This window comes from Pelodiscus sinensis, chromosome 19 (genome assembly GCF_052426305.1).
Source record: "Pelodiscus sinensis isolate ZL-2025 chromosome 19, ASM5242630v1, whole genome shotgun sequence".
NCBI classification, from domain to species: Eukaryota; Metazoa; Chordata; order Testudines; family Trionychidae; genus Pelodiscus; species Pelodiscus sinensis.
Window position 1 is genome coordinate 1,706,760 of NC_143070.1, and position 26,435 is coordinate 1,733,194.

General features: G+C 68.0%; 3 protein-coding genes across 3 annotated transcripts; all 3 read left to right on the forward strand.

Moving 5' to 3' along the window:
* Positions 1–120: 120 nt before the first annotated feature.
* Positions 121–6,388, forward strand: NEU1 (neuraminidase 1). Its single transcript, XM_075914687.2, has 6 exons — positions 121–506; positions 2,763–2,955; positions 4,476–4,738; positions 4,937–5,119; positions 5,451–5,670; positions 6,008–6,388. The coding sequence occupies exons 1-6, from the start codon at positions 423–425 to the stop codon at positions 6,229–6,231; spliced, it is 1,167 nt and encodes a 388-aa protein (XP_075770802.2). The 5' UTR covers positions 121–422; the 3' UTR covers positions 6,232–6,388.
* Positions 6,389–6,995: 607 nt separating this feature from the next.
* On the forward strand, positions 6,996–10,819 carry ATP6V1G2 (ATPase H+ transporting V1 subunit G2). Its single transcript, XM_089771681.1, has 3 exons — positions 6,996–7,152; positions 8,411–8,511; positions 9,413–10,819. The coding sequence occupies exons 1-3, from the start codon at positions 7,071–7,073 to the stop codon at positions 9,584–9,586; spliced, it is 357 nt and encodes a 118-aa protein (XP_089627807.1). The 5' UTR covers positions 6,996–7,070; the 3' UTR covers positions 9,587–10,819.
* A 5,433-nt stretch (positions 10,820–16,252) lies between these two features.
* On the forward strand, positions 16,253–26,047 carry DDX39B (DExD-box helicase 39B). The gene is made up of 11 exons (XM_075914671.2): positions 16,253–16,386; positions 18,910–19,147; positions 20,778–20,905; positions 21,046–21,138; positions 21,916–22,099; positions 22,810–22,928; positions 23,963–24,094; positions 24,178–24,287; positions 24,370–24,514; positions 24,763–24,910; positions 25,183–26,047. Exons 2-11 carry the CDS (start codon positions 18,937–18,939, stop codon positions 25,197–25,199), a joined length of 1,287 nt encoding a protein of 428 aa, XP_075770786.1. The 5' UTR covers positions 16,253–16,386; positions 18,910–18,936; the 3' UTR covers positions 25,200–26,047.
* Positions 26,048–26,435: the final 388 nt, after the last annotated feature.

Genomic DNA, 26,435 nt, shown 5'->3' on the forward strand with positions numbered 1-26,435 from the left:
ATCCGGGGTCCCAGGGGGAATGGGGGGGGAGGGAACCAGGTCTGCCTGGCAGGCGAGGGGTGGGGCAAGTGGCTGTGGGGCAGGCAAGGGGGCAGCAGGGCTACTGGGCTTGTCACTAGGGGCTGCCCCCCTTCCACAGCTGAGGGAAGACCCAGGTGACCTGACTGCCAGCCCCTCCCTCGCAGCCCCCCCCAAACCGCTGGGGGTGCTGCCCCTTTAAGAGAGGAGCCATGGGCGGGGCCAGAAAACCTGTCACGTGAGGGGGGCTTCCATCACGCGGCTCTGTATCCGGACGGGTGCCCCTCGGCCAATCGCGGGGCGGGGCGGGGGTCACGTGACTCGCCCCGAAGTTGCTACATTGTATCGCGCCCAGCTGGGGCGGCCGGCGGCTGTTAAAGGGGCCGCGTCCCCCTCCCCGCGCCATGGGGCGGCCCCGGGCCCTGCCCGTCGGGGCGCTGCTGCTGCTCGGCCTCTGCGGGGCGCGGGCCTGGCGCTCCGCCGAGCAGGTAAGGCCCGGGGCCCCCCAGCCTGGGCACCCCCCCAGGGACTCCCCCCCGGGCACCGCCCCCCAGCCTGGGCACCCCCCCAGGGACTCACCCCCCCGGGCACCGCCCCCCAGCCTGGGCACCCCCCCAGGGACTCACCCCCCCGGGCACCGCCCCCCCGGGCCTCTTCCCCCCCCCGGGCACCGCCCCCCAGGGACATCCCCCCGGGCACCGCCCCCCAGCCTGGGCACCCCCCCAGGGACTCACCCCCCCGGGCACCGCCCCCCCGGGCCTCTTCCCCCCCCGGGCACCGCCCCCCAGGGACTCTTCCCCCCGGGCACCGCCCCCCAGCCTGGGCACCCCCCCCCAGGGACTCACCCCCCCGGGCACCGCCCCCCAGCCTGGGCACCCCCCCAGGGACTCTTCCCCCCGGGCACCGCCCCCCAGCCTGGGCACCCCCCCCCAGGGACTCACCCCCCCGGGCACCGCCCCCCGGGCCCTTCCCCCCCCCGGGCACCGCCCCCCAGGGACATCCCCCGGGCACCGCCCCCCAGCCTGGGCACCCCCCCAGGGACTCACCCCCCCGGGCACCGCCCCCCGGGCCTCTTCCCCCCCCGGGCACCGCCCCCCAGGGACTCTTCCCCCCGGGCACCGCCCCCCAGCCTGGGCACCCCCCCCCAGGGACTCACCCCCCCGGGCACCGCCCCCCAGCCTGGGCACCCCCCCAGGGACTCTTCCCCCCGGGCACCGCCCCCCAGCCTGGGCACCCCCCCCCAGGGACTCACCCCCCCGGGCACCGCCCCCCAGCCTGGGCACCCCCCCCCAGGGACTCACCCCCCCCGGGCACCGCCCCCCAGCCTGGGCACCCCCCCAGGGACTCACCCCCCCCGGGCACCGCCCCCCAGCCTGGGCATCCCCCCCAGGGACTCACCCCCCCCGGGCACCGCCCCCCAGCCTGAGCACCCCCCCAGGGACTCACCCCCCAGCCTGGGCACCGCCCCCCAGCCTGGGCACCGCCCCCCAGCCTGGGCACCCCCCCAGGGACTCACCCCCCCGGGCACCGCCCCCCAGCCTGGGCACCCCCCCAGGGACTCACCCCCTCGGGCACCGCCCCCCGGGTCTCTTCCCCCCCCCCCCCCCCCCCCGGGCACCGCCCCCCAGGGACATCCCCCCGGGCACCGCCCCCCAGCCTGGGCACCCCCCCAGGGACTCTTCCCCCCGGGCACCGCCCCCCAGCCTGGGCACCCCCCCAGGGACTCACCCCCCCGGGCACCGCCCCCCAGCCTGGGCACCCCCCCAGGGACTCACCCCCCCCGGGCACCGCCCCCCAGCCTGGGCACCCCCCCCCAGGGACTCACCCCCCCGGGCACCGCCCCCCAGCCTGGGCATCCCCCCCAGGGACTCACCCCCCCGGGCACCGCCCCCCAGCCTGAGCACCCCCCCAGGGACTCACCCCCCAGCCTGGGCACCGCCCCCCAGCCTGGGCACCCCCCCAGGGACTCACCCCCCCGGGCACCGCCCCCCAGCCTGGGCATCCCCCCCAGGGACTCACCCCCCCGGGCACCGCCCCCCAGCCTGGGCACCGCCCCCCAGGGACTCACCCCCCAGCCTGGGCACCGCCCCAGGGACATCCCCCGGGACCTCCTGGGCACCGCCCCCCGGGCCTCTTCCCCCCCCGGGCACCGCCCCCCAGGGATCCCCTATGGCACTGATAAACCCTTCCCGGAGACCCCGATCGCCCCTTCCCTCCCTGGAACCAGGTACCCCGAGTCCCTGCCCCTCCCAGGAAGCAGATGACCCCTGCACCCCCCGGCCCTGGGCACCGTCCCCTCCCCCCAGGAAGCCAGCCCATGCCCCCAAACCTGGCTCCCCTCAGCTGCGGGCCACCCCCCCCCCCATTCCCTCTCACCAGGTAAAGCTGCCTCCTACCCCCCCAAGCATCTTCCCCCCTCTAGGTCCTGTGTCTGCCCCACTGGAAACCCAGACTTCCCCATTCCCTGGGGGAGGGGGCGGAGCCCTGCCAGTCTACTGCCCGCCCCCTTCCCACCCTGCCCCCTAGCGCCACTATGGGGCAGCCTCGCCTGCCAGGGGAGCGCTCCCCCCCCCCGCTCCCTGCCCTCTAGTGCCACCCTGTGGCCATGGGGCAGCTCTGTCGGGGAGAGTGAAGCCCCCCCCCCCACACACACCTACCCCGCCCTGCTCCCTGGTGCCCTTCCCAGCCTCGGTGGGGGGACTGTGCCTGACCGCCGGCAGGGCCCCTAACCCGTCCCTGTGCAGGTCAGTCCCCTGGTCACGCTGGAGCAGCTGCTGTGGGTGAGCGGCGGGGAGATCGGCGAGGTCGACACCTACCGGGTCCCCCTCATCGCGGCCACCCCCGGCGGCAGCCTCCTGGCCTTCGCCGAGGCCCGCAAGTTCTCCTCCTCCGACCTGGGGGCCAAGTTTGTTGCCTTGCGGCGCTCCACAGATGGAGGTGTGTGGGGAGAGAGCCCGGGCTGTGGGGCGAGGGTGAGGGGCACCAGCAGGGCTGTGGGGTGGGGATGAGGGGCAGGAGTGGGGGGTACTGGCAGGGTCTGTGGGGCAGGAGTGAGGGGCACCAGCAGAGATGGGGGGCAGGGGTTGCAGAGCTAGAGTGAGGGGCACTGGCAGGGCTGGGGGGCAGGGGGCTGTGGGGTGGGAGTGGGGGGCACCATTGTACACGTCCATCATCAGGCTGTGTCCCTACTGGGAAGCCTTCGCCCTCCGATTGATCTCCGTACGCAGGCAGCCGGCAGGAGCAGCTGCCTGTAACTGACCCGCAGGGCGTCCCACCCTCCCATTCCCTCCGTGCCACGTTGCCGGAGCGTGGCCCCAGGCCGTTAGGAACGGGCCCCCTGGCCCCACTCGCCGCGGAGAGAGGAACAGAGCGGGAGGTGGTTCCAGAAAACACGGCTTGAGCCTTTCTCCCTGGCCGGAGCCGGCTGGGGAATTGGCCCCCGTGGCAGCGTCCGCGCCTGCCCGCCCGCGTTCTCCACCACGTTAATTACCTGCCCAAAATCTGCTGACGTGCCCAGGCTCAGGCATGACCTTCTTAATACAGGCAGTCACCTAAGAGCGGCCAGGCTGCATCAGAGGAACGGTCCATCCCGCCCCGTGTCCTGTCGGCCCCCAGTGCCCGGTGCCCCAGAGGGAGCGAACAGAACAGGGAATCCCTCCTTGTCACCCATTCCCAGCCCGACACCATCCCTGTCCAGCCTGGCTAACAACCATCAATGGTCCCATCCTCCATGCATTGATCTAGCTGTTTTGTGAACCCTGTGAAAGTCCTGGTCTTCACCACATCCTCCGGCGAGGAGTTCCGCAGGTTGACTGTGTGCTGCATGGGGGAAAAAAACCGTCCTTTGGTTTGTTTCAAACCTGCTGCCTGTTAATTTAATCTAGTGACCCCTAGTTCTTCTCTCTTGGGAACAAGTAAATATCTTTTCCTTATTCACTTTTTCCATACCAGTCATAATTTCACAGACCTCTGTCATCACCACCCTCCTTAGACTCCTTTTTTCTAAGCTGAAAAGTCCCAGGCTTTGTAATCACTCTCCACGTGGGACCCGTTCCAAATCCTGAATCATTGGTTGCCCTTTTCTGACCCTTTTCCAAGGCCAAGAGAGCTTTTTTTGGATGAAGCGACCACATTTCCATGCAGGATTCACTCACACTCACCCCTGTTGCCTCTCATCCTTTCCATCCATATGTGGAATAATTTTGTGTGCACCTAGCTGCGGGCACCACCTGCCATTGTGTCACCCCCAAATGCCCACCCTCACCTCACTGTCAGGGCAGTGCCCAGGGAAACTGAGGCACGCACCCGGGGTTACCAGAGGACAGTAGATATCTCAGCCACAGCACGAGGTGAACAGGGGGGCAGAAGGTGGCCCCCTAATAGTGTCCTGCACCAGGCGCGGCGCGATGCCCTGCCCCAGCCGCTGTGACCCCGGCAGGGCCGTCTCTCCCGCCCAGGTGCCACATGGTCCCCCAGCACGTTCATCGTGGATGACGGGTCGCGGGCGGACGGGCTGAACCTGGGGGCGGTGGTGGTGGACCGAGAGAACGGCACCGTCTTCCTGATCTACGCGCTGTGCGCCCACAACGGGCAGCCCTGCGCCTCCAGCACCATGATCATCCGCAGCCGGGACGACGGCGTCTCCTGGAGCTGGCCCCGCAACCTCTCCGCCGAGATCGGCCTGGACAAGTTTGCCCCGGGGCCCGGGCTCGGCGTCCAGGTAGGCCTCCCGTCAGCGGGGCGGGGAGCTGCCTTTGGGCTTGTCGGGGTGTTCTACTCTGCTGTTCCCCAGCGCTCCGCCCCAGAGCCAGCTGCATCGCCACACCGCACTCCCCCGGTAGCCCTGCCCCAGAGCCAGCGCTGGAGGAGGGGGAGTGTCCCTGGGTAACATGCCCCCCTTCTTCTCCCCCGGCCTCAGAAACGCTACGAGCCCCACCAGGGGCGTCTGATCGTCTGCGGCCACCGGACACTGGACCTGGACGGGATCTACTGCCTGCTGAGCGACGACTACGGGGAGAGCTGGCGCCTGGGGGGGGCTCTGCACGGGATCCCCTACGGGAAGCCCAAGTTCACCAACGACTTCAACCCTGACGAGTGCCAGGTCAGCGGCAGGGACCCCGGTGTCTGGGGCAGGCCCCTTCCAGGGCGCAGCCAAGGAGGGGAGGGGACCCAGGTGCCCGGGACAGCCCCCCCCCCAACTCCTGGGGCCCAGACAGGGAGGAGAGGGGCCCAGGTATCCAGGGCAGGCCCCCTCCTCTCAACTCCCAGGGTGCGGACAAGGAGGGGAGGGGACTCAGGTTCCTGGGACAGCCCCCCCAGGACCCAGACGGAGGGGAGGGGACCCAGGTGCCTGGGACAGCCCCCCCCAACTCCCAGGGCCCCATGGCGAGGGCCCCAGGCGCCAGGTGACGCTCTCCCCCCGCCCCGCCCAGCCCTACGAGCTGCCAGACGGGTCGCTGGTGATCAACGCCCGGAACCAGAACTTCTACCACTGCGCCTGCCGCATCGTGGCACGGAGCTGGGACGGGGGCGAGACCCTGCCCCCCGAGGCCGTGACCTTCGACCCCGTGCTGGTGGACCCCGCCGTGGCCGCAGGGGCTGTGCTCGCCGCCGGGCTGGTCTTCTTCAGCAACCCGGCCCACCAGAGCCTGCGTGCGTGGGGGCGGGACCAGGGAATGGGGGGGGCACATGGGGGGGCAGGAGGTGGATGCGGGAACTGTGGGAGGGGGCAGCGGGCTGAGGACACAGGGGGTCTGGGCTAAGGGCAGGTGGGGGTCAGGGGACACAGGGGGCTGAGCTAAGAGGCGTGGGGGGGCCAGGGCCTCGGGGCTGGGGCCGGTGGAGGGCAGTGGGCACATGGGGGGCTGGGCTGAGGGCACATGGGGGGCTGGGCTAAGGGTCTTTTGGGGGATGGGGCTGGGGCAGGTGGGGGACAGGGACTTGGGGTGGGGGGCCCCGGTGTATTTCACCCCCTTTGTCCTCCCCCCAGGTGTGAACCTGACGCTGCGGTGGCGGGCGGCCGAGGACCCGGCGCACTGGCAGCGCCCCCTGCAGGTCTGGCCGGGGCCCAGCGGCTACTCCTCCCTGGCGGCGCTGGAGGGGGCGGGCGCCCCCGGGGACCCCCCCACCCTCTACCTCATCTACGAGAAGGGGCGGAACCAGTCCATCGAGAGCATCTCATTGGCCAAGATCAGCATCTCCGGCAGCCTCTGACCCCGCCCCCACCGCCCTGCCCCCCTCCTGGCTGCACCCCCCATTCTCCCCCCCCCCACCCTCCGCCTGCCCCTCTTTATTTATTACCCTCCCTCCCCAGAGGCTGCCGGCCCGGGAAGCAGCTGCACCAAGGGAGCAATAAAGGAAACGAACTTCATCACCCGGCTCTCTGCTGCTAATTGCCCCGGGGGCTGGGGGGCACCATGCGGGGAGTGAGGATGCGGCAGGGGGGTGGAGTTGCGGGGGGGCTCGGGGCGGGCTGCAGGGCGGAGGGGATGATGCCGGAGGCTGAGGATGGGGTAGGGGTGGAGTTGCGGGGGGAGGCGGGGGCGGGCTGCAGGGGGAGGGGGATGCGGGGGGGTGGGGTGGGGGGAGGTGGGGTAGGGGGGGGGGAGGGGGGGATGAGAAGGGGGCGGTGCGGGCTGCAGGGCGGAGGGGATGATGCGGGGGGCTGAGGATGAGGGGGGTGGAGGGGGGGAGGCGGGGGCGGGCTGCGAGGGGGCGGGGCGGGTTGCGGGGGGGGGAGGCGGGGGGGGATGATGCGGGGGGCTGAGGATGGGGTAGGGGGGTGGAGGGGCGGGCTGCAGGGGGGAGGGGGATGAGGAGGAGGCGGGGGGGGGCGCGGTGCGGGCTGCAGGGAGAGGGGATGCGGGGGCGATGGGGTGGGGGGAGGTGCGGGGATTGCGGGGGGGGGGGCTGGGGAAGGGCTGCAGAGGGGAGGGGGGATGAGGAGGGGTCGAGGGGGCGGGGCGGGCTGCAGGCGGGGGGGGGGGGCGCGGGGCGGGCTCCGCTAGGCCCCGCCCCGCCCGCGGTCCCCGCACCCCGGCCCCGCACCGGCCATGGCGAGCCAGTCGCAGGGGATCCAGCAGCTGCTGCAGGCGGAGAAGCGGGCGGCGGAGAAGGTGGCGGAGGCGCGGAAACGTGAGCGCGGGGCCGGGCGTCCGGGGCATGGGACCCCCCCCAGTACAAAGGGGGGTTGTGAGCTGGGGGGCGGGGGGAGCCGGACTGCGGAGGTCGCGGGGGGGGGGGGGCTGGGTAGGGGGATGCAAGCAGCCGGCCGGGCCGGGGAAAGGGTTGCAGGGATGGGGGGAGGCAGCCGGACTGTGGGGGACCTGGGGAGGTCACCAGCTGCACTGCAGGGTCGCAGGGGGCAGAGAAGGGGGGGCCGGTAGCCGGATTGCGGGGGGCAGAGAAGGGGGGGGGGCCGGTAGCCGGATTGCGGGGGGCAGAGAAGGGGGGGCCGGTAGCCGGATTGCGGGGGGGGGCAGAGAAGGGGGGGCCGGTAGCCGGATTGTGGGGCGCAGAGAAGGGGGGGGGGGGCGCAGAGAAGGGGGGGCCGGTAGCCGGATTGCGGGGGCAGAGAAGGGGGGGCCGGTAGCCGGATTGCGGGGGGGCAGAGAAGGGGGGGCCGGTAGCCGGATTGCGGGGGGCAGAGAAGGGGGGGCCGGTAGCTGGATTGTGGGGGGCAGAGAAGGGGGGGCCGGTAGCCGGATTGTGGGGCGCAGAGAAGGGGGGGCCGGTAGCCGGATTGTGGGGCGCAGAGAAGGGGGGGCAGGAAGGGGCAGGGCGGGGCGCAGAGAAGGGGGGGCCGGTAGCCGGATTGTGGGGCGCAGAGAAGGGGGGGCCGGTAGCCGGATTGCGGGGCGCAGAGAAGGGGGGCCGGTAGCCAGATTGTGGGGCGCAGAGAAGGGGGGGCCGGTAGCCGGATTGCGGGGCGCAGAGAAGGGGGGGCCGGTAGCCGGATTGCGGGGGCGCAGAGAAGGGGGGGCCGGTAGCCGGATTGCGGGGCGCAGAGAAGGGGGGGCCGGTAGCCGGATTGCGGGGGGCAGAGAAGGGGGGGCCGGTAGCCGGACGGCGGGGGGCAGAGAAGGGGGGGCCGGTAGCCGGACGGCGGGGGGCAGAGAAGGGGGGGCCGGTAGCTGGATTGCGGGGGGCAGAGAAGGGGGGGCCGGTAGCCGGATTGTGGGGCGCAGAGAAGGGGGGGCCGGTAGCCGGACGGCGGGGCGCAGAGAAGGGGGGGCCGGTAGCCGGATTGTGGGGCGCAGAGAAGGGGGGGCCGGTAGCCGGATTGTGGGGCGCAGAGAAGGGGGGGCCAGTAGCCGGACGGCAGAGAAGGGGGGGCAGACGGCGGGGGCCGGGGAGGGGCACCCACAGCCGGACCCGGGGTCTCGCCCCCCAGGGAAGGCGCGGCGGCTGCGGCAGGCCAAGGAGGAGGCGCAGGCGGAGGTGGAGCGCTACCGGCTGGAGCGGGAGAGGGATTTCCAGCAGAAGCAGCAGGCGGTGAGGGGGCAGGTTGGGGGGCTCTGGGGTCGGGCAGGGAAGGGGGACAGTGGGGAGCAGGGATGGGGCAGTGCCGGGGCAGGGGGCACGTCTACGGGGTAGGGGAGGTCGGAACAGGGGGTGGGGACAGCCATGGGGCAGGGGCGGAGATGGGGGGGGGGGACAGGAGGGGGGGGGCGGGGAGCCCCGGGGCAGGGGGCGGGGACAGCCGGAGGGCAGGGGTGTGGGTCGGGGCATGGGCAGGGGCAGGGGCTGAGATGGGGGTAGGGATGGGGACAGGGCAGGGGAGGGGGGGGGGGGGCAGGGGGGGGAGGGGCAGCCCCGGGGCAGGGGCGGAGATGGGGGTAGGGATGGGGACAGGGCAGGGGAGGGGGCGGAGGGGCGGGGCGGGAGGGGAGGGATGGGGCAGGGGCGGGGCAGAGGGGGGGGGGGGGCAGGGGAGGGGGCGAGGACAGCCATGGGGCAGGGGCGGAGATGGGGGTAGGGATGGGGACAGGGCAGGGGAGGGGAGGGGCGGGGACAGCCCCGGGGCAGGGGCGGAGATGGGGGTAGGAATGGGGACAGGGCAGGGGAGGGGGGGGGGGCAGGGGAGGGGAGGGGCGGGGACAGCCCCGGGGCAGGGGCGGAGATGGGGGTAGGGATGGGGACAGGGCAGGGGAGGGGGCGGGGGGGCAGGGGCGGAGATGGGGGTAGGGATGGGGACAGGGCAGGGGAGGGGGGGGGGGGGGCAGGAGGGCAGGGGATGGGGGGGCAGGGGAGGGGGACAGGGGGCAGGGGATGGGGGGGGCGGGGGGGGCAGGGGGGGGGCGGGGGCCAGGGGAGGGGAGGGGGAGGGGCGGGGACAGCCCCGGGGCAGGGGGCGTCGGGGGCCCCGCCCGGTCTCACCCCCGCTCTCCCGCAGGCGCTGGGCTCCCGGGGCCACGTGTGCGCGGAGGTGGAGTCGCAGACGCGCCGGCGGGTCCAGGCCATGCAGGGGGGCCAGGCCCAGGGCAAGGAGCAGGTCCTGCGCCAGCTGCTGGGGCTCGTGTGCGAAGTGCGCCCCCAGCTGCACCCCAACTACCGCCTGGCCGCTTAGCCCCGCCCCTCCCTCCTGGCCCCGCCCCAGCTGCCTAGCCCCGCCCCTCCCTCCTGGCCCCGCCCCAGCGGCCTAGCCCCGCCCCTCCCTCCTGGCCCCGCCCCAGCGGCCTAGCCCCGCCCCTCTCTCCTGGCCCCGCCCCTCCCTCCTGACTCCACCTAGGCTGTCTAGCCCTGCCCCTCCCCTTCCTCCCGGCCTCGCCCCAGCTGCCTAGCCCCACCCCTCCCTCCTGGCTCTGCCCCAGTCACCTGGCCCAACCCTTCCATCTAGCTCCACCTAGGCCATCTAGCCCCGCCCCTCGCTCCTGACCCTGTCCCAGTTGCCTAGCTCCACCCTTTATTCGTAGCTCCACCTAGTCTGCTTAGCCCCGCCTGTTCCTCCTGGCTCCACCCACAGCCACCCAGCCCCGCCCCCTCCCTCCTGGCTCTGCCCCAGTCACCTACCCCCACCCCTCTCTACTGCCTCCTGCTCTAGTTGCCTAGCCCCACTCCTTCCTCCTGGCTCCACCTCTGCTGCCTAGCCCCGCCCCCTCTCCTGGCTTTGCCTCTGGCCCCACCTCCTTCTGGCCCTCCCCTATCTTCTGGCTCCACCCCCAGCTGCCTAGTCCCCTCCTCCCTCCTGGCCCCTCCCCTCTTGGCCTCGCCTCCTGTCTCTGCCCCCTGGCCAACTAGCTCTGCCTTCTGACTCCGCCCCTTCCCCAGCTGCCCCAACTACCACCTTTCCTCCTAGCTCCACCCCTGCTCCCTAGCTCCGCCTCTTGGCTCAGCTCCCACCTCCTAGCTCCACCCCCTGCCTGCTAGCTCCGCCCCCTGCCTCCTAGCTCCCCCTCTGCTACTGCCTGGCCACCCCTAGGGGCTGCCCCACAGTCCCCCAGCTCCACCCCTGCCCCTCAGATCAGCCCCACAGCTCCCCCACTGCTTCCTGACTGCCCCTAGACTCCCCGCACACCTCCTCCCTCCCCACTGGCAGCATCTCCCCACCCCATGCACCTTCTCCCCCCCCACTCTCCTGCTGCTGGTGGGGCAGGAGTGCAGGTGGGGCTAGAGCTCCCTGCCCCCCTGTGAGTTCTTGTAGGGCTGCTCTGATGCCTGATGGCTCCCAAACCGTCCCCTCTGACTGCACCCCAACAACTCCAGCTCCCTGCCAGCGGCCTCCCCCCACACGTCTCCAGAGCTGGGACGCTGCCCTGACCGGACCTGTGCAATGTGATGAATAAACTGTGATGTGTGCAGAGCGCCCCGTTATTTCCTGGGGGGCACCTGGGAGGGAGTGGGGGTGTCGCATGAGAGCAGCTGGCTCTGCGGTGAGGGGGGCTGGTTACACGGGGACCCCACACCTGGTGCTGGGATGCGGCTGGCTCTGGGGTGGGGGCTGGTTACACGGGGACCCCTCGCCCAGCGCTGGGATGTGACTGGCTCTGGCGTGGAGCAGGGCTGGTTACAAAGGGACCCCAGCAGCTTGTCTCTGCCATAGGCCCCCTCAGGGAGTCCCCTCGCTTCACAGCATCCTATGACGAGGAGTTCCACGGGTTAACTGTGTGCTGAGTGAAGGAAAACTTCCTTTTTTCTTTACCTGCTACCCATGGGTATCATTGGGTGACTTCTCATTCTTACGTTTTGGGAACAAGTACGTCACTTTTCCTTATTCACTTTCTCCACACCCGTTGTGATTTTCTAACTATCTGTCCCATCCCCCGCTCCGTCTCCTCTTTTCTAAGCTGAAAAGATTTGTGTGTCACAAGTCACAACACAAAAAACCGTTGCCCATGTCAAGACACTAGAGTTTTGTTCACGTGTGTCAAGCCAAGAGACATCAACTGTCATGTCGTGGATCAATACGAATGATCAAATGTCCCTTGTAGATGTTGAAGCGTTTGTAGGTGCCACATACAGTCAGACTTCACCTATAGAAAGCACATCTTGTGTGCACAATCCCGGCACCGAAATGAGCAGAACGCACTGCGGGATACTCCGCAAGATGCTGGGTGAAAGGTGGACGTTGTTATGCTGGTGTTTCTCCGGAAAAAAAAAGTCATGGCTATTCATACAAAATACGTGCTTGCAAAACTAAAACCAAGTGGCCGGGTCAGCTGCCATTGTGTGCACAGAAAATTGTTACAGTTCCGAATCACAAAGCAATTCCAGTTCGTTACGGAAATAATCCTGGAAGGTTGATGAGGCTCCGATTCAATTGTGTTAGGCGTGGGGATTCAGCAGACTGTTTGAAGGGGAAACCGTACACATTTAACACTGTCCTTTTACTCCCCTTTGGCCAGCACATGTATCAAACCTTCTGTTGCGTTGATTTCGTGGCTTGAACTTTCCTGGCAGTGGAATTGACGCCAAATACCAGCGACAGGCCTCATCCACCTTGTTGTCATGTGAAGAAAATGGAGACTTTTGTGTTACGCTTCAAAGGAACTGATGTATGAAAGATACCAAATGGCTACCGAGCATTCTGCAGTGTTCACTGGCTTTGTATCTGATGGCACATTAAACATTGAAAGTTGCGCAGCTTGCTAGCGATCCCTTGTCTTTGTAGTCTTTCTTCCACAACGGTTTAAAAATACGTCTCTCTCAGAGATTGGTTAGTAACTGGTGGACGCGCGCTTGCCCTCAATATTAGTGCACGGGTCAAAACGCCCTCTGTTCACGGTTGGAAAATCTTCACGGGGACGCCGGAGCAGGGAGCTGTTCTTGGTGCTGTTTGCTCCACGCCCGCGGCTGGCCTGACCACATAGCGAAGCTAGACTCGACAGGGCGACACACTAGAATCATAGGTTCCCGAACGGGGGAAATTCAAGGGGGGGGGGCGCAAGGCGACCCAGCCCCCCACCCCGTCAAAGAGCCTAGTCCCTCTAGTAAAAAAAATTCAGAAAATACTGGACGTGTCTTCCTGGCTCGGGCGTCTGCCAGAACACGCACAGCTTGGGCCTGGCCAGGTTTTTTTTCTTTTTCTTTTTTTTTGCTCAACAAGCATTTTTGTGGGGGGGGGGGTGAGGGTCTCTCAAAAATCAAAATGGAGGCGTGATGCTGAGAAGGTGGGGAACCGCTGCGAGATGGATGTGAGTGTTTCTCGGCTGGCCGGGCAGCCCCCGACTCTGCTCCTGTGCCGTGGGGGGGCCGTGACCCCGAAGACGCTGGGCCCACTGCTGGGCTCACCCGCTCTGTTGTGAATCCCTGTGCCTCGTGTCAGGACGCTGATGGTCGTGGGGTTTGTGTCCTCCTAGCAGACTTACCTGCTATTGCCACGTGGCAGTGGGGGGCGGGGGGCAGGAGCCAGGGCAAGCCCGTGGGGAGTGGGGAGCTCAGGGCAGGAGTCTGGGGGTGTAGGGTGATGCAAGAATGAGGGTGGAGGGATGAGCAAGGGCTCAGGACAAGGGGGCTATCTGGGGCTCTCTCCCCGCCCCCCGGCTCCTCTCAGGGTGGGGGGGGGCAGAGGCTGTCTCCTGCGAAGGGGCCACACTTCTCTTTCCAGCTGGCAGGCAAGAATGCCGAGCCCCCGGCCCTGCTTGGCCACCCCTACGGTGATGCAGCTGCCCTCAGGGATGACCCACCCCATAGCTCTCCCCTGCGCTCACTGCCCCCCAGTGGCCACTCTCAGGATCGCCTCCCTCCTCTCTCAGCCCCCTCCCCTTGCCACGTGCTGGAACACAGCCCCATTCCCGCAAACCCGGCCCTTGCTTGCGCTTTGGAGAAGAGAATCCTAGAATCCCAGGGCGGGCAGAGACCTCGGGAGTCATCGAGTCCAGCCCCCTGCCCAGAGCAGGACCAGCCCGACTCAATCAGCCCAGCCAGGGCTTGGTCTAGCAGGGACTTAAAAATCTCTAGGGATGGAGATTCCACCCCCCTCCCAGGCAACCCATCCCAGTGCTTCCCCACCCACCTAGGGAAATAGTTTTTCTTAATCTCCAACCTAGACCCCCCACTGTAACTTGAGCCCATTGCTCCTTGTTCTGCCTCCTGCCACCCCTGAGAACAGCCTCTCGCCAGCCTCTTTGGAACCTCCCTTCAGGAAGTTGCAGGCTGCTCTCAAATCCCCCCTCGCTCTTCTCTTCTGCAGACTCAGCTGTCCCCACATCGTCTGTTACTAGGTCACCTCCCTCATCCAGTAACCCCCTCTCCGATCTGGTCGCCTACCATATTTGCTTTTCTTACTGCACATCAGGATGGTTTCTTCCTGTGTCTTTAATAAGGCTTCTTTAAAATCCTGCCAGCTCTCCTGGACTCCTTTCCTTTCATATTAGCATCCCAAGGAATCCTGCCCCTCAGTTCTCTGAGGGAGTTGAAGTTTGATTTCTGAAGTCCACGGTGTGTATTTTACTACTCTCCTTTCTTCCTTTGGTCAGGATCCTGAAATCTACCATCTCATGATCACTGCTTCCCAGGTTGTCACCCACCTCCCCTTCCCCTAGTAGTTCGTCCCAGTTTGTGAGCAGCAGGTCAAGCTGCGCACGGCCCCTGGTCGGTTTCTTCAGCACTTGTACCAAGCAGTTATCCCCAACGTTCTCCAAAAACTTCCTGGATTGTCTGTGTCCAGTTGTATTGGTCTCCCAACAGATGTCAGGGGGATTAAAGTCCCCCCCCCCCCCAGAGGAAGCTGCCTGGCAAATTTGGTGGTCCGCGGTCTTCTTGTTTCTGAGTTTTTGAATGGACACTCAGATGGACGGACAGACTCTAGAATTCAGGGCTAGATGACCCGGCCTTTGGGAAGCCACAGTGGAGCCCAGGCAGTATGACCATTAAGGCCATACTGGTATTGCCCCAGCCTTTGGCTCTGGACTGTGCTCCAGATGGATCTGTGTTTTTTTCGATCTGGAGTGTGGAGTGGAGCAGTGCCGATGTGGGGTGTCCCTGCGGGGCGTGCTCAGCAGGTGCGGGGGCCTGTCCCTTCAGCTGTGCCTGGGCCGTGGAGAAAGGTGATCCGTGCATTTTGCATGCCGCTCGACTGTCGGCCAGAGCCGAGGGGCTGGTCTTGAAACTGCTACCCATGGGCCCGAGACCCCTCCCCTTTTCTGCTCACTGGAGACCACCCAGGCCCTGTCATCGCCACCGGCCCCTGCCCCTCACCCTCAGCCCCCCTGCCCGAGGCTAGTCCCCGCCCCCACTGCACTGCTGGCTTTCCTAGCCCCGGGGCACTAGGCGGTTGGGCAGCTGAACGACCCCCGGCCCCAGAGCCTTGGGGGGCCAGGGATCACGGGCTATGTTGTCAGACTTGACCCCTGCCGGCTGGTCCTGTCCCTTCCTGTTGCCAGCTCCAGCGCAGGGCCAAGAGCAGCCTGAGGAATAGGGCACTGTGGGGGCGTAGCCAGAGAGGAATGTGGTGTGGGGGGTGTGGCCAGTGATAGTGTGGGGGCGTGGCAGGGGCTGGCAGGAGGGGAATAGGGCACTGTGGGGGCGTAGCCAGAGAGGAATGTGGTGTGGGGTGTGTGGCCAGTGATAGTGTGGGGGCGTGGCAGGGGCTGGCAGGAGGGGAATAGGGCACTGTGGGGGCATGGCCAGAGGGAGACTGTGGTGTTGGGGCGTGGCCAGTGGGAGTGTGGGGACGTGGCCAGAGGGAGAATGTGGTGTTGGGGGCGTGGCCAGTGGGAGTGTGGGGGTGTGGCCGGAGGGAGAATGTGGTGTTGGGGGCTGGCAGGAGGGGAATAGGGCACTGTGGGGGCGTGGCCAGAGGGAGAATGTGGTGTTGGGGCGTGGCCAGTGGGAGTGTGGGGGCGTGGCCAGAGGGAGAATGTGGTGTTGGGAGCGTGGCCAGTGGGAGTGTGGGGGCGTGGCCAGAGGGGAATGTGGTGTTGGGGGTGTGGCCAGTGATAGTGTGGGGGCGTGGCAGGGGCTGTCAGGAGGGGAATAGGGCACTGTGGGGGCGTAGCCAGAGAGGAATGTGGTGTTGGGGGCGTGGCCAGTGGGAGTGTGGGGGCGTGGCCAGAGGGGAATGTGGTGTTGGGGGTGTGGCCAGTGATAGTGTGGGGGCGTGGCAGGGGCTGGCAGGAGGGGAATAGGGCACTGTGGGGGCGTGGCCAGAGGGAGAATGTGGTGTTGGGGGCGTGGCCAGTGGGAGTGTGGGGGCGTGGCCAGAGGGAGAATGTGGTGTTGGGGTGTGGCCAGTGATAGGGTGGGGGCGTGGCCAGAGGGAGAATGTGGTGTTGGGGGCGTGGCCAGTGGGAGTGTGGGGGCGTGGCCGGAGGGAGAATGTGGTGTTGGGGGCGTGGCCAGTGGGAGTGTGGGGGCGTGGCCAGTGGGAGTGTGGGGGCGTGGCCAGAGGGAGAATGTGGTGTTGGGGTCATGGCCTGTGGGGGCGTGGCCAAAGGAGGTAGGCTATCGCGGGGCGGGGCTAGAAGGGGCGGGGCCTCGAGCCGTGGCCCCATGACGTCATCACAGGCCTGCGAGGCAAAGCGAAGCCTGAACCAAACTACTCCCAGCCCCTCTGCCGCCTGCAGGACCCCGTGGGAAACGCATTCCCGCGCTCCAGCCGGTGGCTGGGGGAGAGGTGTCCTTGTCAATCGCCTGATGAAAAAAAACGACACACACCCCCACGCCGAGCCCTCTGCCCCGACTCCAGTGCGCTCGTGTCCGTCCCCCTCAGAGAAACCCCCGCCCTCAATGGTCCCTTTGGTGCGGGTGGGTTTTTTTTCGTTTGTTTCCAATCAGGCGCTGTGTTAGGCAGCCCCATCCGGCCGCGGGGTCCTCGCCGAGGCGCGCTCCCCTACCCCTCCCCCCACATTCCGGAAGTGGAGGCGCCGCTCAGTTCTGGCCGCGGCCGCCGCTCGAAGGAGACTCGGGCGCCCCTCCCCCCTGCAGCAGGTGAGCGGCCCCGCCGAGAATCGGTCGCGCATCGCCGCCGCGCGGGGCCATCCTCCCCCCGGAGCTCCTGATACCCCTCGGGCGGGCGATTCCCTCCCCGCCGCGCCCGGTCTCGGCCGCCATTTCCCGCCCCCGGGCCCCGAAAATCCGCCCGGAAGGGGCCCCGGGGGGGGCCGGATGGACGGGTTCCCCCATTGTGCGTCTCTAGCCGGCCAGGAATCCAAGATGGCGCCGGCCCGGCGGCCCTCCAGCCCCCGGGCCGCTCCGCCATCCGCGGACATCGGCCCCGCCCGGCCGCCCCCGCCCCCGGGACCCCGCGCGGGCGGGAGGGAGGACCCCCCCGCCGCCCCCCAGCCGGGTATTGGTGGGGCCGTGAAACGAACACACACAAAAATAGGGCGCCCAAGCCGCCCCCCCCTACAGGGGAGCCTCCGACATGGGGGAGGGGTGCCCAAGAGGGGTACAGCGTGGGGGGAGGGGTGCACCCCCCCGTGCATGGTGGGACATGCTGCAGTGGTTTGGGGGCAGGGCCCCTGCACTATGGTGGGTTGGGGGTGGTGAAGGGTATTGGGGGGCAGTGTATGGGGGGTAGGGCCCTAGCAGGGGGCAGGCCACGGAAGCAGTACCCCCCCCCCCCCCCCCCCGCCATTGCAGCCTGTATCCTAGGACCTGGGGGCCTGCCCCACGGCAGCCGGCAAAGCGGGTGGTTGTGGCTTGTGGGCAGCACCCCAGTTTCTTCCTGGCCAGCCTGGGGGCGCCTCTTCCTGGCCTTGCACCTAGGCAGGGGGGCGGGGTGCTGAGGCTGCTCCTCTCAGTCCTGGGCAGGGGGGGCGGGGGGGAGGGTTATGGGGTGCAGCAGCCCCCAGGCCTGGCTGGCTTTGTGGTGCATGCAGGGAGGGATTTGGGGAGCAGGGGCACCCCAGGGTCTGACATGCCCGCAGGGGGGCAGGGTGCTGAGGCTGCTTCTCTCAATCCTTGGCCGGGGGGGAAGGGTTATGGGGTGCAGCAGCCCCCAGGCCTGGCTGGCTTTGTAGTGCATGCAGGGAGGGATTTGGGGAGCAGGGGCACCCCAGGGTCTGACATGCCCGCAGGGGGGCAGGGTGCTGAGGCTGCTCCTCTCAATCCTTGGCCGGGGGGGGGGAGGGTTATGGGGTGCAGCAGCCCCCAGACCTGGCTGGCTTTGTGGTGCATGCAGGGAGGGCTTTGGGGAGCAGGAGCACCCCAGGGTCCGACATGCCTGCAGGGGGGCAGGGTGCTGAGGCTGCTCCTCTCAGTCCTTGGCCGGGGGGGGGGGGGGAAGGTTATGGGGTGCAGCAGCCCCCAGGCCTGGCTGGCTTTGTGGTGCATGCAGGGAGGGATTTGGGGAGCAGGGGCGCCCCAGGGTCTGACATGCCCGCAGGGGGGCAGGGTGCTGAGGCTGCTCCTCTCAATCCTTGGCCGGGGGGGGGGGGAGGGTTATGGGGTGCAGCAGCCCCCAGGCCTGGCTGGCTTTGTGGTGCACGCAGGGAGGGATTTGGGGAGCAGGGGCACCCCAGGGTCTGACATGCCCGCAGGGGGGCAGGGTGCTGAGGCTGCTCCTCTCAGTCCTTGGCCGGGGGGGGGGGGTTATGGGGTGCAGCAGCCCCCAGGCCTGGCTGGCTTTGTGGTGCATGCAGAGAGGGATTTGGGGAGCAGGGGCACCCCAGGGTCTGACATGCCTGCAGGGGGGCAGGGTGCTGAGGCTGCTTCTCTCAGTCCTTGGCCGGGGGGGGGGGAGGGTTATGGGGTGCAGCAGCTCCCAGGCCTGGTTTGCTTTGTGGTGCACGCAGGGAGGGATTTGGGGAGCAGGGGCGCCCCAGGGTCTGACATGCCCGCAGGGGTCAGAGCGTGCCCCCTGCATCCCACTTCTCTCCCGCAGCTGGGCACAGCCCCCAGGAGTGTGGCGATACGAGTGGGGCTGGGGGCCCCCCAGTACTGCCAGTGGGGGGCGATGGGGTCCAGTTTGCAAAGCCTGTGGGGGAGTTCGGCAGGGCTCCCCTCAACATGTGGCATCCGGAGTACGGCTGTGGGATTTGGGGGGGTGGATCCAGCCTCCCCCCTGTACATGGACTCGCCCTGCCCCCCCACTCTGTGGGGCTGGGCTGTACACGGGCAGTTCGAGGGGGTGTGGGGGTTGAGGATGGCACCCATAACCCTTCTCTGTAGTGGGTGAGTGGGGTGCCCCATGGCAAAGGTGGATGGGGGTGTAGAAGTGCTCCTGGAATTGCAGTCTTGGTGCTCACGGGGTGACGGAGCATGTGGTCCCCCAATTGCAGGGCTCCGGGGGGGGTTAGGAGTTGGGGGTGTATCTTGTGTGTGCCCCATATCTGCAAGGCCCAGTGGTGCTGGATGAGCGGGGGATTTGGGGGTGACCCGGTTTGACCCCCATGTGCCGGGGGGGCTAGGTAAAGCATTGTAAGTGGATTCCAGTCCAGCCCCATGCCGGGGGGAGGGGTCACGGGCTGGGGCTGGCAGGCTGTGGGGCTGACCCGTCCCTGCCCCCAGTCTCAGCAGGCCCCTCCCGGCGGCGCCATGGCGGAGAACGACGTGGATAACGAGCTGCTGGACTACGAGGACGATGAGGTGGAGAACCAGGCGGCCGGCGACGGGGTGGACGTGGCCCCCAAGAAGGACGTCAAGGGCTCCTACGTCTCCATCCACAGCTCCGGCTTCCGGGACTTCCTGCTCAAGCCCGAGCTCCTCCGCGCCATCGTGGACTGCGGCTTCGAGCACCCCTCGGAAGGTGGGGCGGGGGCCTGTGGCGCTGCATGGGGGCTGGAGCCTGAGGTGCCACGTGGGGGGCGGGGCTGGGCGCCTGGGTCCTCTGGGGAGCCAGGATCCTGTCGCCCCTGGGTTCTCTCCCAGTTGTGGGAGGGGAGTGGGGACCAGTGGTTAGAATAAGGAGCTGGGAGCCAGGACTCCTGGGTTCTCCCTGGCTCTGGGAGGGGAGCGGGGCCTGGTGGTTAGAGCGGGAGGGGCTGGGAGCCAGGACTCCTGGGTTCTCCCTGGCTCTGGGAGGGGAGCGGGGCCTGGTGGTTAGAGCGGGAGGGGCTGGGAGCCAGGACTCCTGGGTTCTCCCTGGCTCTGGGAGGGGAGCGGGGGCCAGTGGTTAGAGCAGGAGGGGCTGGGAGCCAGGATCCTGTCGCCCCTGGGTTCTCTCCCAGTTGTGGGAGGGGAGTGGGGACCAGTGGTTAGAATAAGGAGCTGGGAGCCAGGACTCCTGGGTTCTCCCCGGCTCTGGGAGGGGAGCGGGGCCTGGTGGTTAGAGCGGGAGGGGCTTGGAGCCAGGACTCCTGGGTTCTCCCCGGCTCTGGGAGGGGAGCGGGGCCTGGTGGTTAGAGCGGGAGGGGCTGGGAGCCAGGACTCCTGGGTTCTCCCTGGCTCTGGGAGGGGAGCGGGGCCTGGTGGTTAGAGCGGGAGGGGCTGGGAGCCAGGACTCCTGGGTTCTCCCTGGCTCTGGGAGGGGAGCGGGGGCCAGTGGTTAGAGCAGGAGGGGCTGGGAGCCAGGACTCCTGGGTTCTCCCTGGCTCTGGGAGGGGAGCGGGGCCTGGTGGTTAGAGCGGGAAGGGCTGGGAGCCAGGACTCCTGGGTTCTCCCTGGCTCTGGGAGGGGAGCGGGGCCTGGTGGTTAGAGCGGGAGGGGCTGGGAGCCAGGACTCCTGGGTTCTCCCTGGCTCTGGGAGGGGAGCGGGGCCTGGTGGTTAGAGCAGGAGGGGCTGGGAGCCAGGACTCCTGGGTTCTCCCTGGCTCTGGGAGGGGAGCGGGGCCTGGTGGTTAGAGCAGGAGGGGCTGGGAGCCAGGACTCCTGGGGTCTCCCTGGCTCGGGGAGGGGAGCGGGGCCTGGTGGTTAGAGCGGGAGGGGCTGGGAGCCAGGACTCCTGGTGTCTCCCTGGCTCTGGGAGGGGAGCGGGGCCTGGTGGTTAGAGCGGGAGGGGCTGGGAGCCAGGACTCCTGGGTTCTCCCTGGCTCTGGGAGGGGAGCGGGGCCTGGTGGTTAGAGCAGGAGGGGCTGGGAGCCAGGACTCCTGGGGTCTCCCTGGCTCGGGGAGGGGAGCAGGGGCCAGTGGTTAGAGCAGGAGGGGCTGGGAGCCAGGACTCCTGGGTTCTCCCTGGCTCTGGGAGGGGAGCGGGGCCTGGTGGTTAGAGCGGTAGGGGCTGGGAGCCAGGACTCCTGGGGTCTCCCTGGCTCGGGGAGGGGAGCAGGGGCCAGTGGTAAGAATGAGGAGCTGGTAGCCAGACTCGTGGGGTCTCCCAGCTGTAGGATGGGTGTGGGGGCTAGTGGTTAGAGCTGGGGGCCGGGCATCTGAGTTCCCTGCTGGCTGTGGGGGGGCTGGCGGAGCCCCAGCAGGCCGCTGACCCGCCCCTCCCCTCGCAGTGCAGCACGAGTGCATCCCGCAGGCCATCCTGGGCATGGACGTGCTGTGCCAGGCCAAGTCGGGCATGGGCAAGACGGCCGTCTTCGTGCTGGCCACGCTGCAGCAGCTGGAGCCCGTCACGGGCCAGGTGAGGGCTCCCTGGGGGGCAGCTGGTGACGGGGGGGGGGGACGTTGCTGCAGATGGCCGCCCCTTTTGGGGATCACCGCGAGGCTGCCTGTGCCGGGGGGGTGCCAGGGCAGCCCACGCACTAACCCCTCGGCCCCCAGGTGTCCGTGCTGGTGATGTGCCACACACGCGAGCTGGCGTTCCAGATCAGCAAGGAGTACGAGCGCTTCTCCAAGTACATGCCCAGCGTCAAGGTGAGGGGGCGGCCAACCGGGCAGGTGGGGGGTAAGACAGAGGTATATGGGGGCAGGAGACAGACTGAGGCACGGGGGGGGGGGGGGCCGGGGGGGTGGTTTGGATAGGCTGGGGCATGGGGGTGGGGCAGCCTGGGTTGTGAGGATCCCCATGGAGCCTGTGGCCCTGTCCCCAGGTGACAGTGTTTTTGGGGGGGCTGGGACATGGGGGAGGCTGTGAGGACCCCTGGTGAGTCTGAGGCTCCGCCCCCAGGTGGCAATGTTCAGGGGGGCGGGGCATAGAGGGCTGGGCTGTGAAAACCCCTGGAGAGCTTGTGGCCCCCCCCAGGTGGCGGTGTTTGGGGGGGCGGGGCATATGGGGCTGGGTTGTGAGGACCCCTGGTGAGCTTGTGGGCCCCCCCAGGTGGCAGTGTTTGGGGGGGCGGGGCATATGGGGCTGGGTTGTGAGGACCCCTGGTGAGCTTGTGGCCCCCCCCAGGTGGCGGTGTTTGGGGGGGCGGGGCATATGGGGCTGGGTTGTGAGGACCCCTGGTGAGCTTGTGGCCCCCCCCAGGTGGCGGTGTTTGGGGGGGCGGGGCATATGGGGCTGGGTTGTGAGGACCCCTGGTGAGCTTGTGGGCCCCCCCAGGTGGCAGTGTTTGGGGGGGCGGGGCATATGGGGCTGGGTTGTGAGGACCCCTGGTGAGCTTGTGGCCCCCCCCAGGTGGCGGTGTTTGGGGGGGCGGGGCATATGGGGCTGGGTTGTGAGGACCCCTGGTGAGCTTGTGGCCCCCCCAGGTGGCAGTGTTCTTTGGGGGGCTGTCGATCAAGAAGGACGAGGAGGTGCTGAAGAAGAACTGCCCCCACATCGTGGTGGGGACGCCCGGCCGCATCCTGGCCCTGGCGCGCAACAAGAGCCTCAACCTCAAACACATCAAGCACTTCATCCTGGACGAGTGCGACAAGATGCTGGAGCAGCTCGGTGAGGCTGCCCCCCCAGCTGCCCTGTCTGGGGGGCAGGGTTCCCTGGGGAGGTGCCCAGCCTCCCTGTCTAGCGGGGGGGGGGGGGGGGGGAGGAGCCACCCTGTCTAGCTGGGGAGGGAGCAGGGTTACTCAAGGAGGTGCCCAGCCGCCCTGTCTAGCTGGAGAGGGAGCAGGGTTTCCCTGGGGAGGGAGCAGGGTTTCCCTGGGTAGGTGCCCAGCCGCCCTGTCTAGCTGGGGGGGGAGCAGGTTTCCCCGGGTAGGTGCCCAGCCGCCCTGTCTAGCTGGGGGGGGGGAACAGGGTTTCCCTGGGGAGGGAGCAGGGTTTCCTGGGGAGGTGCCCAGCCACCCTGTCTAGCTGGGGGGGAGCAGGTTTCCCCGGGTAGGTGCCCAGCTGCCCTGTCTAGCTGGGGGAGAGCAGGGTTCCCCGGGGAGGTGCCCAGCTGCCCTGTCTAGCTGGGGGGGGAGCAGGGTTCCCCTGGGAGGTGCCCAACCGCCCTGTCTAGCTAGGGAGGGAGCAGGGGTTCCCCAGGGAGGTGCCCAGCCGCCCTGTCTAGCTAGGGAGGGAGCAGGGTTTCCCTGGGGAGGGAGCAGGGTTCCCCAGGGAGGTGCCCCGCCACCCTGTCTAGCTTAGGGAGTGGGGGGCAGGTTTTCCCGGAGGGGGTCCAACCACCCCGTCTCACCCTCGCTGACCCCCGCCTGTCCCCCCAGATATGCGCCGGGACGTCCAGGAGATCTTCCGCATGACCCCTCACGAAAAGCAGGTCATGATGTTTAGCGCCACCCTGAGCAAGGAAATCCGCCCCGTCTGCCGCAAATTCATGCAAGACGTAATTACCCCTTCTACCTTCTTTGCCCCCCGCCCCCCCGGCGCCCCCTGCCTCGGGCAGGCGCGCGGGCAGCAGCGCCAGGACCGGCCCCTAGCTCAGGCCCCCCCAGGCTCCGGAAGATCATTCGGGTTACGCTAGCCTCAGCACCCCCCGGCACGGAACACAGGGCGCCCCCTCCCCCCGCCCCCCTTCCTTCCCGGCACTGCGGCCTCCGGACCAGCCGGCCCCTTACACCCAGGCAAGTGAGCGCTCCGGCCAACCGCGCACCACGCCAGAGACCCCTCCCCCTCCCGGCCCCGGCGCTCTGGACCCCGGCGGCGCCCCCCGGCGGCGAAGAGCGGCGGCGAGAGCGGAGGCGGCGAGAGCAGAGACCCGGCGGCGCCAGGACCCGGCTTATCCTTTTTCCGAACCGGACTGGGAGGGAGGGGGGCTCGGGGCAGGTCTTCCCCCTCCCCCCGAGGGCAAGGGGGGGCGGTGGGAGGGGAGGGGCTAATCTGACCTCCCTCGGGCGGCCAAGGGGGCTGCGGCTGGGGGTGTGCTGGCCGCTGTGCCAAGGGGTTTACCTGGGCAGCCTGGTGCATGCTGGGAAATCTCCCAGTGCATGCTGGGAACTGAGAACCACTTTCTCTGCTTCGCCCTTGCCCAGTTGCTGGCAGCCCAATGAATGCTGGGAAATATCCCAGTGCATGCTGGGAGCTGAGTCAGTTCTCTGCTTCGCCCAATGGCTGGCAGCCCAATGAATGCTGGGAAATATCCCAGTGCATGCTGGGAGCTGAGCCAGTTTTTTTGCTCTGACCTTACCCTGTGGCTGGCAGCCCCGTGCATGCTGGGAAGCGTCACCAGAGAAGGCAGGCGGCTCAGCTGGCTCCCTTGCCTTGCACTTCCCAGCATGCTCTGGGCGTCCGGGTGTGGGGGGGTGGATATCTGGGGGCTGCTCCCCTCCCCCCCTGTAGCCCAGCGGGGGGCAGCCAGGTCTGGCCCGGCCGGCGGGGCGGCTCCCGGGGCGGCGGGGTTCACCCTGCTCTACCCCCCAGCCCATGGAGATCTTTGTGGACGACGAGACCAAGCTGACGCTGCACGGCCTGCAGCAGTACTACGTCAAGCTGAAGGACAACGAGAAGAACCGCAAGCTCTTCGACCTGCTCGACGTGCTGGAGTTCAACCAGGTAGTGCCGGGGCGGGGGACCCGGCGGGGGGGCCCGGGCGTCTGGGCCAGGCCGGCTCAGCCCTCCCCTCCCCTCCCCTGCAGGTGGTGATCTTCGTCAAGTCGGTGCAGCGCTGCATCGCCCTGGCCCAGCTGCTGGTGGAGCAGAACTTCCCGGCCATCGCCATCCACCGGGGCATGCCGCAGGAGGAGAGGTGAGCCGGGCCGGCCTGGGGGTGGGGCTGCCGGGCTCAGGCCAGGCACTGACCCCCCCCGCCCGCCTGCCCCGCCCCCCAGGCTCTCCCGCTACCAGCAGTTCAAGGACTTCCAGCGCCGCATCCTGGTGGCCACAAACCTCTTCGGGCGGGGGATGGACATCGAACGTGTCAACATCGCCTTCAACTATGACATGCCCGAGGACTCGGACACCTACCTGCACCGGGTGAGCCCGGGCCTGGCCCCTAGGGGGCGCTCTGGTCATGGGGGCTAGTGGTTAGAGCAGGGGGGCAGAGAGCCAGGGTACCTGGGGGAGTCTTTGGCCCTGGGAGGGAAGTGGGGGCTAGTGGTTACAGCGGGGGAGGGGCCAGGGAGCCTGGACTCCTGGGTTCTCTTCCTGGCTTGGGGGGCAGTGGCAGCGGCAGCCCTGTGGCACATAAGGGTCTGACCCCCCCCCCTTTCCCCCGGGTGCAGGTGGCGCGGGCTGGGCGGTTCGGCACCAAGGGCCTGGCCATCACCTTCGTGTCAGACGAGAATGACGCCAAGATCCTGAACGATGTGCAGGATCGCTTCGAGGTGAACATCAGCGAGCTGCCCGACGAGATCGACATCTCCTCCTACAGTGCGTGCTGGGGCAGCCTGGGGGGAGGCGCAGGGTTGGTGGGGGTCTCACAGGGAGGGGGGAGGGCGTCGGGTGGGTGGGTGGGTGGGCGCTATCGAACACCCGGCCATGAAACCTGCAGCGCACTGTGCGTGGTCTGGTTGGTTGTGCTGCTCCCTCGTGCTGCAGGCAGGGGGTCCGCTCCACAAGAGGTTTGCGGGGCTGGGGGATTGTGAGGCCACAGCTGGGTGGCCGTGGGGCAGCCTTTAACCCTGTCTTGTCTCTCCCCGCAGTTGAACAGACCCGATAAAGGGCGTCTTCAAAACTCCTCGTCCTGCGTCATCCTTCGTTGGGTGGTTTTAATCCCTCCCCCCCCCCACCCCGCTTCATTTCCACATGATCCTGGGAACCGACGAGGAGGGTGGAGAAGATGGCCCAGGCCCTGCCCCTGCCCTGGAGGCTGCAGCCCTGCCAGACTTTGGGAGGGTGGGACGGGGGCGAGAACCATTGGAAGAGCGGACTGGAGGGGAGGAAGCAACAGGACAGCAGCTGGGGAAAGCAGCCATCGCAGATGTGTGGTGTTCCTGGCAGAATGATCCCACTACTGCCACCAGCAGTCCTTGATGTTAGTGATGCAAGGATCCCACTACTGCCACCAACAGTCCCTGACTCCGATTCACCAGGTGCAGGATCCACCACCGCTGATCCCTGAGCCCATATAGGCATTAACTGAAGGAAGATGCCTCCTCTGGATGGCTGACCCCTGGAAGATGGATCCCCTGCCTGCTGCCAGCTCCCACCCTGTCCCCCTCTCTCTCCATCCTGTAAGAATTTCAACACTAGGGAGCCCTTTGCTCCCAGGCTGGGCTGATGGGGGGCCCCTCCCCCCAACTCCCTGTGACTCCGCGATTTTTTGTTTTTATAGAAAAAAGAGGAAAACCCAGAAAAAAAGCTCCCCAGCCCCCCTGCCTCCTTTTTTTATACCTAGGCCCGAGCCAGTTTTCCGAGCGTATTGCGGTTTTGTGCATTTCCTTGTTTTGCGTGGTCTGCATGGAGCGGCCGGGTGGCGCGGGCCCCTGCTGGGTCGGGCTCCGGGCGCACCGTCTGCGGGCAGCTGCGGGAGAATGACCCACTGAGGGATTAAAAGACCTGTTGGAAGCCGGAGTGCACAGCTGCTTTGGGGGGTGAGCAGTGGGGGGGGGAGGAGTCCTTTCCTGGGATGCTGGGCTACGGGTGGCCCCCGCCAGCCTGGTCCCATCTCCCTTGGTTCCTGCTCCTTGCTGCTCTCCCCTCTGTCACGGAGCAGTGCCCCAGCCCTGCCCTCAGCCCTCTTGCCCCATCTCCCACTGCCCCCACAGCCACCAGCAGCATCTGGGGCAGGTGAGCTGGTCAAGGAGCTGTCTCCTGCCCTTGTAGGCCTCTGGAACCTCCTCTGGGGCAGGGGAGAACCAGCAGCCGCCAGCCCACATGGGCCTGGGGCCCTGTCCAAGGCTCTTAGCTGGGGCAGAGGCTGCTGGGCACCACTAGGTAAAATCCTGCCTTTTTG

Coding starts and splice junctions, on each gene's coding strand:
- DDX39B (XM_075914671.2), top strand. CDS start 18,937: ATGGCGGAGAACGACGTGGATAACGAGCTGCTGGACTACGAGGACGAT. Junction 19,148..20,777: donor CTTCGAGCACCCCTCGGAAG/GTGGGGCGGGGG, acceptor CTCCCCTCGCAG/TGCAGCACGAGTGCATCCCG. Junction 21,139..21,915: donor AGTACATGCCCAGCGTCAAG/GTGAGGGGGCGG, acceptor TGGCCCCCCCAG/GTGGCAGTGTTCTTTGGGGG.
- ATP6V1G2 (XM_089771681.1), top strand. CDS start 7,071: ATGGCGAGCCAGTCGCAGGGGATCCAGCAGCTGCTGCAGGCGGAGAAG. Junction 7,153..8,410: donor GGTGGCGGAGGCGCGGAAAC/GTGAGCGCGGGG, acceptor CTCGCCCCCCAG/GGAAGGCGCGGCGGCTGCGG. Junction 8,512..9,412: donor TCCAGCAGAAGCAGCAGGCG/GTGAGGGGGCAG, acceptor GCTCTCCCGCAG/GCGCTGGGCTCCCGGGGCCA.
- NEU1 (XM_075914687.2), top strand. CDS start 423: ATGGGGCGGCCCCGGGCCCTGCCCGTCGGGGCGCTGCTGCTGCTCGGC. Junction 507..2,762: donor CCTGGCGCTCCGCCGAGCAG/GTAAGGCCCGGG, acceptor GTCCCTGTGCAG/GTCAGTCCCCTGGTCACGCT. Junction 5,120..5,450: donor TCAACCCTGACGAGTGCCAG/GTCAGCGGCAGG, acceptor CGCCCCGCCCAG/CCCTACGAGCTGCCAGACGG.